Source organism: Patagioenas fasciata, chromosome 14, assembly GCF_037038585.1.
Source record: "Patagioenas fasciata isolate bPatFas1 chromosome 14, bPatFas1.hap1, whole genome shotgun sequence".
NCBI classification, from domain to species: Eukaryota; Metazoa; Chordata; class Aves; order Columbiformes; family Columbidae; genus Patagioenas; species Patagioenas fasciata.
Window position 1 is genome coordinate 17,457,414 of NC_092533.1, and position 17,026 is coordinate 17,474,439.

Genomic DNA, 17,026 nt, shown 5'->3' on the forward strand with positions numbered 1-17,026 from the left:
TTCCCTAGGTTATGGATTGATATTTCTCATCAGAGAAGTAGCATGAAATATGCTGTACTGTTTTGATGTTGGTTTGGTATTTGTATCAAAAGCTGCTTTGTTTCAAAAATCCTGGAAATCTTATTTTCTGAAAATAAAAAACAAGTGAGCAAACAAGTAAGCAAAACAAAACAAAGCAAAACACCACAAAAATGAACTACCCTTCTGCAATAAAAGCAAAATAATATTCTCCTACACAGTTGGTATAATCTGTTATGGTACTGTGCACATGAAGATTTGGGTTTTTCTCTCATGGTATGAAATCAATGCCTGTTGCTCTAAATATAGCTGTCTGACACCACCTTTGGAAATAGTGTTTTTTCCAGATCTGCAACATTTCCATCCAAGATAGCTGAAGCTTTGCCAAACAGGGTGGGTCAACAGCTGAGAGTTTGCTGACACCGTGTATATGATACCTCTGGCTAGTTTTTAACATGCTGTCATTGCTGGGAAGGGTCTGCAGAAGTTGGATTGAGCCATGAGGTGGGAAAGGAGAATGTGGCATGGCACAGAGGTGAATGTGGAGTTGCACTGAATAGGGCCTGTCCATGTCCTGATATGCAGGGTCACCTTGAGCAGTATGAAAACTTGTCTGAGGGAACTGGAGATCCTTGAGAAGGCCATGGGCCATGTCATAAGATGACAAGAATGGGAGATGATGTGCTTGTCTTGAGAAGATGCGTCCTGGAGTGGGGAATGGAGGATGCCTAGGGGAAAGCATAAGGCAGGATGGGCACAGGGTGTTGTTTTGCAGGATCCTTTCCCAGGCTCCATGAGTCTGAAATTGGAGGTCTTCCTGATGGTGAGATAGTGTGTGGTATTGAAATGCCCACAGTATTCTTTAAGGCTATGAGTATCTCCCACGAGGGAGATATCTCCCACCACTTGTGCTGCTGCCTGCCTGCCATAGGGAATGTGTTGGTTAGAGGGGATGAGATGCAGACTGCTGAATAGTGTCTGATGAATATTTTTACTGTTGTTTTAGGAAGGGTGGTGTAGGAGGGTGACATTTTCTGTCATTGTGCAGTGGTGGGTATCTGGAGCAGCTTCCATAGCCATTGATGCTGCCATGGTGATTCCTTGATCTTCCTCAGGTAGGTTTTTAAGGGCACATGAGTAAGTAGATAAAATCTTTGTTCACTCAACTTCCCCTCCTTATGCACTTTCACAGTTGCCCTCGATAGTGATGGTGTGTCATCTTGTCTGTTTAAACTCATTCTGATGTGGATACATAGACACAAAACCCTGCACAGCAGCCTAGCTCTGATGTTCTATTGTGGAAATTATCCCACCCAGTTGATATTGTGAATATACTTGCATTTGCATTTCACCATTTTGTGTGGTTTTCTCCGGGAATGAAATCCACATGGGATGGCGTCAGAGCAGGCACAGCTCTGATCACAGAATCTTTAAGAAACATTGATCTGCAGCACTGTGGTGTTTCCATCAGAGATTGCTGAGAAGGCAGAAGTGTTCAGGGTGAAGTTCATACACTTGGGAAGAGTCTGTCAGACACTGTGTGGCTTTGCTTGTCTCCATATGTTCTTTGTGCTGATCACAAGGAAAGCTGAGGATGTGGAAAGGCCTGGGTCATTCTCAGGGTGGGCTTTAGAGCTGGGGCATGTTCTTGTGGTGACGCAATGTCTGGGTGTTGTGGCAGTGACCCTGTGAGTAGCACTGAGTAAGGCCTGAGCATGCGTCACAGGGAGTGTGAGCTTGGGCAGTGAAGAGTGTTGCCTGAGGGAAATGAAGACGCTGGGCAGAACATGATCTGTCATTGAGCAAGGACTGGACAATGTCTGTTTAGCTGGGATCCTGTTCCCAGGGCGTGGGATAGAGGATGCCAGTAGAAAACCTTGAGTCCCAGCACTCAGTGCTACTTTCCCACAGTCTCCTTAGAACATCTAGAAGTTCTGCATATGTTTGGGCACTGTTGTTTTTTGTGATATTGCTACTTCGTGAAATCATCCGACATACATGCCTTTAATCACTTGTGTTTGAAGTGGAACATTGTTGCTCAAACGGAAACTTGTACAAATGTTGATCATGCTGCCAGCCTTCATTGAACGTCTCCTTCTTTATCATTGTGCTCTTAGTCTTACTAGGCAGGGGAAGAAGTGCTCCCCATATCCAAAATGTTGGCAGACCTTATATTTCAGTACAGCAGGATGGGACTGGTTGGTTTTCTTCTCTCCTTTTTCTATAACTTCCCACCCTTTTAGCTTTTTCTTCCTGCTCCGTGGCAATGTGTTGGTAATATTGGATGAGATGCAGACTACATATTTTAGCAGCTGTCAGGTTGCAGGTGTTTAGGTGGTTTGCCATCAGTGAAGGAGATGGTGTTTCCACTGTCTTGAGCAGAGGTTGACATTGAAAGAATGTCCTTGGCTTTCAGGTGTCCCTCCTGTTTCCCTTGTGATAGAATGCATAGGGGAGCGCTGTGCACTATTCAGTGACTTCACTGCTTTTGGAGAATGAAAGGGTTTTTTTCTCTTCAGTTTTACCAGAAATCATTGGCAACGCTAAGGGAACATGTCCCTTAGAAAAGATTCTCCCGTGTGGAAAATGTTTCTTATTCTGAAGAAGCAACCAGTGATGCTGCAGGTAAGTCAATGTTATTTAAAGAAGGTATGTTTGAGAGACAGATGTACTTTTCTTCCTGGTTTGACGTGGTATCTTCATGTTGGATCAATGGAATGTTGCCTGGATTGTGATGCTTGTAGGTCTGGGGCAACAAAGCATCATTGCTTGCTCTCTTTGCTTTCCTGCTGCTTCCAGGCAGAGTGTGAGCTGGTGGCAGAAGAACAGATGGGGGAGGAACCACAATGCATTTCTCAGAGAGTAAATGTTGAGCATCAATGGGGTGTTCTCATCTAAATTGCCATGGTCTTCCCTTAGTGTCTTTAGTTTGGCTTTGTGACATGTGGATCATGCTAATGAAGGAGAGGTATTCTCTGAGGTCTAGTGCCCCTGCCTACTGGTTGTTTCTGTGCTGTTCCAGCTGTGCATGCCCGTGTGCAAGAGGAGGGAAGAGCCTGACGTTTGGTTTGCAGGTGGAAAGAATAGCTCTTCATCAAGGTATATGAAGAGTGCTTGAGAGCTGTGGTTGCCCCATGCTTTTTCGGCCTTCTTGGAGGGTTGGAGTGCTGGGCTGTAATAGGTGTGATTACCCAAATGAAAAACTCCCTGTGTTGTTTAGACGCATTGCACCCTGTTGCATGGACATCCAAGTACATGGGATTTGGACTTGTGTTTCCCAGGGGGATGAATGCGTTCTGATGTAGCAAAGCTGTTCTTCACCTCATGATTGCCTTGCTGTGTTATTTGCTGGGTCCTTGAGAGGACTGTAGACTGAAAGGTGTGGTCTTCTACCAGAAGGGGAGGAAGGGGCAGTGGAGAGTCAGTCTGTCTGTCTTACATAGGCCAGAGAACTCAAAGAAAGATTGTTCTGTGTGTGGAGAGATGGAACACAGTAAGGAAGACAAATGGGAGCTCTTGCCAAAAGGCATGTCCATTCTTCATGTCGAGAGTGTTGTAGACATGTAAAAATACATTAGTAAGAGTGAAAAAAAGAAAAAACACATAAAGAAGCCATAGAATAGGGGAAGCAGGGGTAGGACAAGGGTGGGGGATAGAGGAAGAGACAGAAAAGAAGGATGAAAGAGGAAAAAAGGATGAAAAGAGGAGAGGAAGACAAATAAAATGAGAAAGGAAGAAGAAAGTTGTTATGGTTTAGCCCCAGCCACCAACTGGGAGCACATGGCTGCTTGCTCACTCCTCTGTTGGAAGAAGAGATGACTCGGGAAACAAAAGGGAAAACTTGTATTTGAGGAAAAAGGAAACACAACCAAAAACCAAAAAACAACAATTTAAGGGAACAGCAAAGGAAGGGATAAACATCAACCACGATAATAACAATAAAAGAATAAAGAAAGTGAGGAATACAAAATGTCATCACTCAGCCCCCAGAAAACCAATGCCCAGCCCACTCTCTTAGCAGCGATCACCTGAGCAGTGATTCCCTACACCAGGCAGCTCCCCAAGTTATATACGGCGAATGACGTTGTATGGTATCGAATCTCCCTTTGGCTAGTTTGGGTCAGCTGTCCCTTCCCACCTTTCAGTGAAAATTATGAATTCCAGATGAACCCAGGACACAAAGAAAGGATAATAAGAACAGAAAAGGCAAGCAAGCGGGAAGGAAGGAATGTTCAGGGAAGTAATTAAGGAAGGAAGATGACAACGAGGAGAAAGAAAGAAAGAAAGAAAGAAAGAAAGAAAGAAAGAAAGAAAGAAAGAAAGAAAGAAAGAAAGAAAGAAAGAAAGAAAGAAAGAAAGAAAGAAAGGAAGGAAGGAAGGAAGGAAGGAAGGAAGGAAGGAAGGAAGGAAGGAATCAGAAGAAGATTACAAGAACGCACCCACCTTAAGTATAGACAGCCCCAGCCTCGGTTAGAGTACCGCGCTCCGGAGCAGATGCCCAATAATTAGCGGTGATGGCCCCGGCTTTGACGTCCTCGGCTGCGGCAAGGAGAACGAGGAAAGGAAATTGCACGGCAGGACATGAATGAGAAGGGGAGGGAAGAGAAGAAAGAAAGAGAAGCAGGAATAAAAAATAGGAAAGAGAAGAAAGAAAGAGATAAATGAAGAAAGGTAATTGAAGGAAGGGAGAAAGAAGGTAAAAGAGAATGTATGCAATTAAAAAGCAAATAAGCATCGAAAGAGAAATAGAGAGATAAAGAAAAGAGAGAAGAAAAAAATGAAAGTCGAAAAAAAGAAAAGAAAAAAGAAAATAAGAAGGAGAAAAGACAAGAAGAAGGGAAAAAAAAAAAAGAAGAAAAAAGAAGAGCCAAGAACGGAGCAAAGCCGCGGAAGCGATGGTGGGAACGTGTGCGGCGGCGGAGCAGCACACGGTGTCGCTGCAGGCTCAGAAACGGCGGCCGAGCGGCTCGGCGGCTCCGCCCCGGTGCGGCGGAGAGCCCGGCCGTGAGCACGGGGGGGCCCGTGGCGCGGGGCGGGCAGAAGAGCCGGTGCGTCCGGGCGGCGGCGGGGAGCCGTGCGGGGCCCGGGCGGGCGGCGGCGGCGGCAGCAGCAGCAGCGATGTGCGTGTGGTGGGGGCCCGTGGTGCTGGTGCTGGTGCTGCAGGCGGCCTGGGCGCTGGGCGGCGGGCAGGTGCGGTACTCAGTGCCGGAGGAAGCCAAGGCCGGGACGGTGGTGGGCCGTCTGGCGCAGGACCTGGGCCTGGAGGCGGGCGAGGCGGAGGCGCGGCGGCTGCGGCTGGTGTCGCAGGGCCGGCGGGCGAGCGTGGAGGTGAGCGGGGCGAGCGGGGCGCTGGTGGTGAGCTCGCGGCTGGACCGGGAGGAGCTGTGCGGGAAGAGCGCGCCGTGCGCCCTGCGCCTGGAGGTGCTGGTGGAGCGGCCGCTGCGCGTGTTCCATGTGGAGCTGGAGGTCACCGACATCAACGACAACGCCCCACTCTTCCCCACAGCCCAGAAAAACCTCAGCATCGCGGAATTATCCACGATGCCAGGGTCTAGGTTCCCTTTGGAGGGCGCGTCGGATGCAGATGTCGGAGCCAACGCGCAGCTCTCCTATACACTCAGTCCCAGCGAGCACTTTACTCTTGATGTTAAATCCTCTGATGATAATAGGAAATCCCTGTTTCTGGTACTCGCAAAATCTCTGGACCGCGAGACACTGCCTGTGCACCGGTTGGTGCTGACGGCGAGTGACGGGGGCCGGCCGTCTCGGACAGGCACCATGGAGCTGATGATCTCGGTGCTGGACGCGAACGACAACGCGCCGCAGTTCAACCAGTCGGTCTATAAAGTGCAGCTGCCTGAGAACGCTATAGAGGGGACGCTGCTGGTGCGACTGAATGCCACGGATCCGGATGAGGGTCTCAATAAAGAGTTTTCTTACAGCATCGTCAGTTCAGTTCCTGCCGGGAATAGGGATCTATTCAACATCGATCCGAAGACTGGCGAGATCAGACTGACGGGCGCCCTGGACTTTGAAGATGTCCATTTACACGAGTTGCAAATCGAAGCGAGAGACAAAGGCACGCCGCCGCTCTCGGGTCACTGCAGCGTGGAGCTAGAAGTGCTGGACGTGAACGACAACGCACCCGAGGTGTGGGTGACGTCGCTGTCGGTGCCGGTGCCGGAGGACGCGGCGGTGGGGACGGTGGTGGCGCTGCTGAGCGTGTCGGACCGGGACTCGGGGGTGAACGGTCGTGTGCGCTGCGCGGTGTGGCCGGCGGCGCCGTTCGGGCTGGTTTCGACGTTCGCGGGGTCGTACTCGCTGGTGCTGCAGGAGACGCTGGACCGGGAGCGGGTGTCGGAGTACGAGGTGGAGGTGCGGGCGGAGGACGGCGGATCGCCGTCGCTGCGCGCCCGTCGCGGGGTGCGTGTGCCGGTGTCGGACGTGAACGACAACGCGCCGGCGTTCGCGCAGGCCGTGTACACGGTGCTGGCGCGGGAGAACAACGCGGCGGGCGCTGAGCTGGCGCGTCTGTGGGCGCGGGACCCGGACGAGGCGGACAACGGGCGCGTGCGGTACTCGGTGTGGGAGGGCGGCGTGGACGGTGTCGCGTCGGCGGGCGGGGGCTGGCGTCCGGTGTCGAGCTACGTGTCGGTGGACGCGGAGAGCGGGCGTCTGTGGGCGCTGCAGCCGTTGGACTACGAGGAAGTGCAGGTGCTGCAGTTCGAGGTGCGGGCGGTGGACGCGGGGGAGCCGCCGCTGTGCGGCAACGCCACGGTGCAGCTGTTCTTGGTGGACGAGAACGACAATGCACCGGCGCTGCTGCCGACTGGAAGCGGTGGGCCGGGGCCCGGGGCGTCGAGCGAGGCGGCGTCGGGGCCGGACTCATGGGCGCTGTGGGCGTGGGCGGCGTGGGGGGCGCCGGCGGGGCAGGTGGTGGCGAAGATCCGCGCGGTGGACGGGGACTCGGGCTACAACGCGTGGCTGCGCTACGAGCTGTGGGAGCCGCGGGGGAAAGGCCCGTTTCGCGTGGGTTTGTACAGCGGCGAGGTGAGCACGACGCGGGCGCTGGAGGAGGCGGACGGCCCGCGGCAGAGGCTGGTGATCGTGGTGCGGGACCACGGGGAGCCGGCGCGCTCGGCCACGGCCACGCTGAGCGTGTCACTGGTGGAGGGCGCCGAGGCGGCGCTGACGGCCGCGGGCTCGTCGTCGTCATCTGGGGTGGGACTGCGTGCGGCGGAGGGCGGTGCGGCCGCGGCAGGAGCGGCGGCGACGACGAACGTGTGGCTGGTGGTGGCCATCTGCGCGGTGTCGAGCCTGTTCCTGCTGGCGCTGGTGCTGTACGGGGCGTCGCGGTGGGCGCCGCGGGCGGGCGTGCTGTCGGGGCCCGGGCCGGCGACGCTGGTGTGCGCCAGCGAAGTGGGGAGCTGGTCGTACTCGCAGCGCCAGAGCCGGAGCCTGTGCGTGGCGGACGGCACGGGCAAGAGCGACCTGATGGTTTTCAGCCCCAACTTCCCGCCGCCGCCCGGCCCCGTGGCGAAGGAGACGCAGCCGGAGCCGCCTGCTCTCCTGGACACGGTCAGTGGCCCTCCCTGCCTCGCTTCTCGCCCCTTTCCCGACGCCTCTTAACCCTTGTCGCCCTCCTCACCCGTCTCCCGCCTTTCTTCTTTCTCTCCTCCTCCCTGTACAGGCGGTGGTGTGAGCCGGGCTGAGCACTCGGGCCCGCCGGTGGTTACTGTTTGGCAGGTGCTGATTCTCTGCCGGCTGCAGTGCCCTTTGTGTCTTCTTCCTCTGTAAACTGTTACACCAGTGCAATATTTTTTTATGTCACTTTCTCTTTTTCCTGGTCATCTGAATTGCTGTAGTTTTTTTTCTTGACAGTGTCACCACCTCATTGGCAGTAACTTCACGTGGTCGTTTACTTGTTTATTTCTATTTGTGTTGTGATAAGGTAGGCTGATGTTTTCTTTAGCACCTCCTATCTTTTAGTGGAAAAGCCTGATATGAATGGGAAATATGGCAGCATAATTTGGAACTGAAAGTATGATGTGAAAATGTCCAATCCAAACCAGTTCTGAAAAGCAGACATCTTTAAGCCGGATGGGTTTTCTCGCAGTTTTGTCTTATCTATGTTTTCATGTCTTCGATCCCTTTCATTTTATACGGCACTTCTGCTTTGAAGACCTCTGTTGTCTTCACTCACAGTCTTTTTTAACATGAGGAGGTGTTCCTCAAACAGAAGCTGCTCTAAATCTTTGGTCATCTTGCTGATCAGCTCTGAAACTCTTCCTGGTCTCCCCTTTTCTTACCATTTTAAGAAGTGGAGGACCTCGACAATATATTCAGTGTGGTTTTGAGCCTTTTATTTCCATGAAATTGGAGGAAATGCACTTTTTTCTTCCGTGATCTCATGAGTCTTACCATTCCGATTGGCACTTAGAATGGAGCCGATAGATCCACATCACTGTCTTCTCTATGTCAAATACGTCATTTCAGAACCTTAAGTGATTTCAGAGTCCCTCAGAGTCTCTTTTGAAGCCCCGTTCTTTTTCTCATCTCCAACTTGGTGGTGTACTGCATGGAAAATCTTTTGCCATTTTCTCATCTAGGTCTTCAGGATCATCTATTCCTTCTGCAGTTCTTTTCAGCACGCCTCTATTTTAACCCAGCTCCGTAGGGCAGCGTGATCTGTAACCTGTGTTAGATCACTGTCTGTGAGTTTAAGATCCCTTGATGTGATATTAAACAGCACAATTTCTAACAAAGATCTCTGCCCGACTGCAGTGTTGACCTTATTATCTTGCTCAAGTGCCCAGGTTTGTTTTGCTTGCCATCTATGTAGTTAATCACAGCTCTAAATTCTTTCAGCCTCCTTTCTTTTTGTATGGAATGTCTTCATTTGTGAATGTTTTTCTGTCTTGCAGACAAGGCAGTTTCAATCAAGTTTTTCGTTTTGGCTGCTGTCAAGTGCTGTTTTCCATTTTTTTTCTTAATCAGAAGTCTGTCCTCCATTTTTGATTCTCCTCTGAAACAGGGATCACACAAGGTGACCACAGTTAGTACTCCAGGTTCTTCTCTGTTCACTTTGTATGACATATATTAGTTTGTGAAGTACTATAGAATTGCTTTGGACATGGAAAAGATACTAGAAGCATTTAATGCTGTCCCTTTCCAAGTACGATGTAAATGTACTTTCTAATAAAAAGTATGTAATGGCAGAAGAGTATGAACCAAGGTAGGTGTGGAAAATGTGCAGCTATAGTCCTATATCAGGCAACATATATTGTTAGAGGAGTTGGTTTTGATGGGTGAATATATTTGTAGAAGGACCTCAGCTATGGTTCCTGACTCTGCTGGTTCCATGTACTCTGCAGTAGTAGGCTTTATATTTATTTTTATTTTTATTTCCCTGAGAATGCTTTTAAAAATAAACTGTTATTTTGTGTCTTGTGTGTGTGCCTTATGATGATGATGTGAATATGAAATGGGATGGCACTCCTGGTTCTTCCATAGACAGTGTGGCTTAGCTTGCCTTTCTCAGGAGATGTGTCAGTAATTGTGAGCAAAAGCTATGTTGCTAAATATAGCATGTTAAAAAAGATGGACTGAATTTGAAATCACTGTATCTCTGCAACCATGAATGAAACTCTTACCACTTGAAAGGGCAGGGCATAGAGTACAACAGGCGTAGGGAGCATTTATAAAAAGGTTACTAAAACTTGATAACTCAACAAATTTGTAATTTTTTGTGTAATTGTAACATGTTACCGCCATAAAATATACTGCTTTGCAATTGGGTCCATCTGTTTGAAACAGCTTGTAGTGTTGACTGCTTGCTTTCAGAATTTGTGTGCCTTGCCATGGTTGTGGTTCACTGTCTTGTAGTGTCTTTGGATGAGCTTTACCTCAAGAGAATGCTGTGAGACTTCGGGTTTAATTTCTGTTTCCACCTTTACAGAGGTGGATACAGAAACACTGGCAATGCAAGACAAAATATGTTTGCTTTTCCAGCCTGCTTCCCTGAAATTCTGAACAGTGATCCTTGAACTTGGCTCTGACAGTGGAGATCTGGAAATAAATCAAAACGTTTGCTAGAACAGCAACAGTTGTAATTAAAGATGATCTGTCGACAGATCTGTCTGAATATTTTTAGCATTTGGTGTCTTTGTTTTGACCACCTGTTGCATCGTTGATGGTTCTGTGGTAGAACCCGTAAATCACTACCATGTGAAATAATTTGTTTCGTGGGGCTGCCTGGTCTGTGTGGTGGGGTAGGAGGAAGAGTCTGTAGTTGTGTAGAGAAAGGGCCCTGGTGTCTTTATCTGAATGAATGAGATGGGGGTCTGGGAACATGTAAACCAAACCGTACCCTACCAGAGCAGTGGTGCAACCCTTTTGTGTTGTTTTCAGTTATGGCATGTGTAGATGATACAACGTATAATTCAGCAGCTCATCTCCATCAGTAATGGGCACATTATTTTGCTGTACTCTGAGTGCCTACCTGCCTAAAAAAGGTAAGAAAGAATTTATCAGTCACTGTGCAGCTACAAGTGAGGAACACAACTTGCAGGAAGTACTTCACTGAGTCGCATAAAGTCTACTACAGAGCTCAGATTCCCTAAGCTGTTTCATCCTTCCAAGACATATTGTGCTACGTGGGTTACGTTTAGACTGACATATAGGGTTAGGGACTGATGAAATTAAAAGTCTTTGGACTTTGTGTGCATTGCTAGTTTCTTAGGTTGAACTCGTATTTCAAAAGGCAAAAACCATTCTGTTAAAGACAGACTTTTTTTTTTTTTTTTTTTTTTTCAATATGATTGCCTCACGCTATTATTTGTTGAATGAAAACCAAGGAGAGTGCATGGGGTTGCTCAGCTACATCACTGCAACAAAGCCATGAAAAAGTAAACCATTTCTACCCGTTTTTACTGCTGCACTAGACACAAATAAATTCAATTTAAATCTATGTCTTCTGGATACCTGAGTACTTACCATAGATGGCAGATCAAGGATACAGTCTTCTCCAGAGGAAACAGATGAACTCTCTTCATAAATAAATAAGAAAATAAGGAAACTGAGTTACGCCTCTTCAACAACGTGTAGGGAAGACAAAGTCACGAAGTCAGAAGTGGATTCGGTTATTTTCAGTTAAGTTCTCAGGTGTGAGTCCTGGGTTAACGTAGGTCTTTAGGAAACATTTTGGCAAGTATGTATCAATCGAAGAGCCTTTAAGGAGGAAGAGGAAGAGGAAGAGGAAGAGGAAGAGGAAGAGGAAGAGGAAGAGGAAGAGGAAGAGGAAGAGGAAGAGGAAGAGGAAGAGGAAGAGGAAGAGGAAGAGGAAGAGGAAGAGGAAGAACGACCTATTGTCGTTTTTTGACGAATGGGAATGTTCCCAAGGGAGATCGCGGAGCTTATCTGCCGAACGGGCGGAGCCACGACCGGGGCGGAGCGCTGCAGCGGGGCACGATCGGAGGACGGGAAACGGCTACTCGCAGAAAGAGCCACGGTGGGACACCAGGTGTCGCTGTTGGCCGCGAAGACGCCGAGAACTGGCAACAGCTCCGCCCCGAGCCGCTGTCACGGTGCAGTCAGCGGGTGGGTGTTGGCGGGAGGCAGAATACGGTGGGCTGGGGCGAGAGGAGCGCGGAGCGAGTCCCCGCGCCTGCCCGGGAGGCCTTAAGGCGAGCGTCCAGGAGGCGGCGGGGAGCCGTGCGGGGCCCGGGCGGGTGGCGGCGATGGGCATGTGGTGGGGGCCCGTGGTGCGGGTGCTGGTGCTGCAGGCGGCCTGGGCGCTGGGCGGCGGGCAGGTACGGTACTCGGTGCCGGAGGAAGCCAAGGCCGGGACGGTGGTGGGCCGCCTGGCGCAGGACCTGGGCCTGGAGGCGGGCGAGGCGGAGGCGCGGCGGCTGCGGCTGGTGTCGCAGGGCCGGCGGGCGAGCGTGGAGGTGAGCGGGGCGAGCGGGGCGCTGGTGGTGAGCTCGCGGCTGGACCGGGAGGAGCTGTGCGGGAAGAGCGCGCCGTGCGCCCTGCGCCTGGAGGTGCTGGTGGAGCGGCCGCTGCGCGTGTTTCATGTGGAGCTGGAGGTCACCGACATCAACGACAACGCCCCGCTCTTCCGCCTGAACGAAGAAACTTTTACCATCGCGGAATTATCCACGATGCCAGGGTCTCGGTTTCCTCTGGAGGGCGCATCGGATGCAGATATCGGTGCTAATGCGCAGCTCTCCTATTCGCTTAGCCCCACCGAGTACTTTAGTCTCGATCATCAGGGCAATAACGAGCAGAGTGAGTCTTTGGCTCTTGTTTTAACGAAACCACTGGACCGCGAGACACTGCCTGTGCACCGGTTGGTGCTGACGGCGAGTGACAGGGGCCGGCCGTCTTTGACGGGCACGATGGAGCTGGTGATCTCGGTGCTGGACGTGAACGACAACGCGCCCCAGTTCAACCAGTCGGTATATAAAGTGAAAGTCTTAGAGGGTTCAGAGCTTGGGACTCTCTTGATAACACTCAATGCCACGGATCTGGACGAAGGTATAAATAGTGATATTCTGTATTTATTTAATAGACATGTCACTGCAGAAATTAAAGAAATGTTCACTATTGACGAAAACAAAGGAGAAATAAGACTTCAAGGGAAATTAGACTACGAAGAGATGGATAGTTATGAGATCACGGTAGAAGCAAGAGACAAAGGCTACCCTCCACTGTCCGGTCACTGCAAGGTGTTGGTAGAAGTGCTGGACGTGAACGACAACGCACCGGAGGTGTGGGTGACGTCGCTGTCGGTGCCGGTGCCAGAGGACGCGGCGGTGGGGACGGTGGTGGCGCTGCTGAGCGTGTCGGACCGGGACTCGGGGACGAACGGTCGTGTGCGCTGCGCGGTGTGGCCGGCGGCGCCGTTCGGGCTGGTGTCGGCGTTCGCGGGGTCGTACTCGCTGGTGCTGCAGGAGGCGCTGGACCGGGAGCGGGTGTCGGAGTACGAGGTGGAGGTGCGGGCGGAGGACGGCGGATCGCCGTCGCTGCGCGCCCGTCGTGAGGTGCGTGTGCCGGTGTCGGACGTGAACGACAACGCGCCGGCGTTCGTGCAGGCCCTGTACACGGTGCTGGCGCGGGAGAACAACGCGGCGGGCGCGGAGCTGGCGCGTCTGTGGGCGCGGGACCCGGACGAGGCGGACAACGGGCGCGTGAGGTACTCGGTGTGGGAGGGCGGCGTGGGCGCTGTCGCGTCGGCGGGCGGGGGCTGGCGTCCGGCGTCGAGCTACGTGTCGGTGGACGCGGAGAGCGGGCGTCTGTGGGCGCTGCAGCCGTTGGACTACGAGGAAGTGCAGGTGCTGCAGTTCGAGGTGCGGGCGGTGGACGCGGGGGAGCCGCCGCTGTGCGGCAACGCCACGGTGCAGCTGTTCGTGGTGGACGAGAACGACAACGCGCCGGCGCTGCTGCCGGCTGGAAGCGGCGGGCCGGGGCTTGGGACGTCGGGCGAGGCGGCGTCGGGTCCGGGACCGGTCTCGGGGGCGCTGTGGGCGTGGGCGGCGTGGGGGGCACCGGCGGGGCAGGTGGTGGCGAAGATCCGCGCGGTGGACGCGGACTCGGGCTACAACGCGTGGCTGCGCTACGAGCTGTGGGAGCCGCGGGGGAAGGGCCCGTTCCGCGTGGGTTTGTACAGCGGCGAGGTGAGCACGGCGCGGGCGTTGGAGGAGGCGGACGGCCCGCGGCAGAGGCTGGTGATCGTGGTGTGGGACCACGGGGAGCCGGCGCGCTCGGCCACGGCCACGCTGAGCGTGTCGCTGGTGGAGGGCGCCGAGGCGGCGCTGGCGGGCTCGTCGTCATCAAAGGCGGGGCCGGTGCGTGCGTGGGCGGGCGCGGAGGGCGGCGCAGCCGCGACAGGAGTGGCGGCGACGACGAACGTGTGGCTGGTGGTGGCCATCTGCGCGGTGTCGAGCCTGTTCCTGCTGGCGGTGGTGCTGTACGGGGCGTCGCGGTGGGCGCCGCGGGCGGGCGTGCTGTCGGGGCCCGGGCCGGCGACGCTGGTGTGCGCCAGCGAAGTGGGGAGCTGGTCGTACTCGCAGCGCCAGAGCCGGAGCGTGTGCGTGGCGGACGGCGCGGGCAAGAGCGACCTGATGGTTTTCAGCCCCAACTTCCCGCCGCCGCCCAGCCCCGCGGCAGAGAACGGCTCTGGTGGGAAGGGTCCGTCTCTCTCCCCATTTGCTTCAGCAGTGGTAAGTGTATTCGCAGGTTTTTTTCTGTGTGTGTGTTCTTGTGTCCGACGTTACGATTAAAGGTATTTTTAATGTTGTAAGTTTTCCGCCCTCCTGTCCTTCCTAGTATGAAATGGCAGTAATAGGTGTTGCCAGATCTCCTATTTCGTGTTTGATTTTTTTTTCTTTGATGTTTTCTATGTGCGAAATCTCTCAGGAGGTACCTGGGAGTTTGGTAGCTCGCTCACGAGCTAATTATCTTCGAAGCCTGGTGTACTTGCGATTCAATGAATATTGTGTTCACGTGCACTAAGGATCGTTGTGCTTTTTGTTGATTCAGACCCTTGGTGGTTGTTGGGTTTCACCCGTCTTTAGAAGCTAAAGGACGTGCTTTGATAGTTATTCAGTGGTAGGGAGAAACGTTGGTCGATCTCATGAGTACTGTTCTAACTGCAAGTTCGGTGAAAATGTGGGGGAACGTAGAGTGAGGCATAAGGTGCCATATGAAAAAATGGAGAATTTTTTGAGGGCGGGAGTGCTCCCCAGTCTCCTTGCGCCTCTCCCTACGACCTGATCTCAGTTTCTTCCTGGTGTTGTGGCATCTGTTCTGCCTCACCCACCCCAGAAACGTGCTGTGGAGAGTTGAAAATTTTTAAGTTGATGGGAACTGGGAGTCCACAAAGTTTGCGGGGCTGCCGGGGCGGTAAGAACATGCAGTACTTTTGTATCACTCTTCTTTTGGCTCCGGGTTTAATTCACCAGACACGCGTTTGAAGAACTAACATACTTTTTTTTTTTTTTTTTTTTTTTTTTTTTTGTCCAAGTGATATCTTTACCATGGCGTATTTTCTTTTAGAAACGTGTATTTTGTTGGGTTTTGTACTAATGGAAGTGTTTTACATAAAGAAAGTGGACTAAAAAATAAAATCGGAGATCGTTGATTCAAAATTTACAAGAACGGTACTTAAAGGGCTACGAAAATCCAGTAAAGAACGTTTAAAACTTCATGTCCGTCTTGGGAGAAAAACGTTTCCCACGAATTTATTTTTCCTTCCTGCATTTGTTTTAGATTCAGTAAGGGCTTCACGTTTGAGTTTTTTGTGTATTTGCTGGGGATTGTGTTTTTAGTCTCCTTTGATCGTGTCCGATAGCTGATGTGTGTAAGGAGTCATCACCTGTTAATTAAGAGTGAATTACTTTCGCATGTGGTTAGCAACGCTTATCCCAGGGCTGCCGCTTTCATTTCTTCATTCACGGATGCGAAAGAAGGCAGGAATGGCAAACAGCGATCTCCTTAAGGAGAAGCTCCTAATTAAGTTTTTAAGAAGGTTTAATTCTGTAGAAGAAGGTGGAAAAGCACAGCAGTTGCCCACAGGTGGGCAAGTAACTCTGTTCCTTGAGCTATGATTAAGGGCGATGTGCAGTCTCTCAATGGCGATCGTTTGGGGCACGGGAAGTGTGGGCTTCTGTATGGTTTCTCTGACTGCAGCGATGAACGGAAGATCTGAACGGGATTTGTTATAGACGTACACTGCCAGGAAGTATTTCAGTTTTTCTTTTAGAAAGGTAAAGCAATTTTAGCTGCAGAAACAAAGCTCGTGGATGGTTTTACTTCGTAGCATAGTCTGGGCAGGAGTCGTGAACAGAAGGCACTAGAATTTCCAGTCAGTGTCTTGAATAAAAGAGAACAATTTCGCGCAGGGCTGCCAATCGTTGCAAACTCAGGCTCTCAGTCCTGCCTCATATTGTGTTGGAGAACGATGCTGCTGATGTTACCGGACACGGTGCGGTAGCGGCAGCAGCCGGCTGCGCTGTCGAGCGCTTCCGTGGGCGGCTCTGAGAGCGGAAGGGGCGGGGAGCGGCTGCGGGGCCGCGGCAGCAGCTCCGGCACCGCCGTGGTGGCCGGAGGTTGTTTTGCAGCCTCAAAGCTGAGGATTTTACAGGCAGGGAAATACTCGGTAGGACTGCCGGGGGAGTTATGAGGGACGCCGGATGTTCAGTGCGGAGCTGCTCTGCCGCACGAACGGGAACCTGTTCCCTGTACCCGCTGTCGCTGGTGCCCCCCGGCAGATTCCGCCAAACCTGGTGGTTTGTAACTGGGGGTAAATAGAGCAGTCTCCATCCTCGTGTTCAAGAGGGATTGATTCTTGGCTGCGGTATAGCGAACATTGTGAGTCGGTATTTCTGTGGCTTGATGTGGAGTAACGAGGATTTTCGTGGGGTTCCCTGAAATCTAGAAGTCTTCTACCTACAAGATTGTTCTCTCGGACTCGTTTTAGTCATCTCCGCTCCCCCTACCCCCATGTAGCAGCTGCGAGCTCCCGTGGTTTGTTGAAGGGTATCCTGACATCGCTGCCCGCTCTGCCAGCCCGCACAGGCTGCATTCACGGAGGGGGCTGAGGGGAGAGTCGGAGCTACGGTACCAACAGCAGATGAGCCCGGTGCGGCGGGTCGGGGGGGCTCCCACGGGCGACAGCGCGGGTTGCTTGCCACGCCGGGTCCCTAGCGGGAGGGGCCCGGTGACTCGTGTTGCTGGGAATACCACCGTCCTTGCGCTCATCTCTGCCCGGAGAAGCCCACACGAGACGGGCGCTACCGGGGTCCCTGCACTTTCGTCGGCGGCTCCGCGCTGGCCATTTGTGCTCGGTCCGAGGAGGTTCTCCTGCTCGTGGCTCTGGGCTTCCTCAGTCTGTAGGCAGTTTCTATTTACTGTCGGGCGCCCCTCAGTGTACGAGCTTTTCACGTGGTCCTTTCCGGGTGGAAATGAGGGCTGGGGCTGCCGGTCGGGCCGGTACAGCTGCCGCCGC

The 17,026-nt window shown here is 52.5% G+C and overlaps 1 protein-coding gene across 7 annotated transcripts in view; it reads left to right on the forward strand.

The window, feature by feature from the left end:
• Positions 1-17,026, forward strand: part of LOC136107602 (protocadherin alpha-C2-like) — a 167,822-nt gene that overhangs the window by 64,385 nt on the left and 86,411 nt on the right. Inside the window, exon 1 of one of the 7 annotated variants that reach the window (XM_065848738.2) lies at positions 4,880-7,596. The exons of 5 other annotated variants lie outside the window; for them this stretch is intronic. In XM_065848738.2, coding sequence (XP_065704810.2) covers positions 5,137-7,596 — 2,460 coding nt within the window. In that variant the 5' untranslated portion in view covers positions 4,880-5,136. Of the gene's footprint in view, positions 1-4,879; positions 7,597-11,388; positions 14,241-17,026 lie in introns of those variants that run through there. One more of the 7 variants, XM_071814860.1, reaches the window with a different exon arrangement.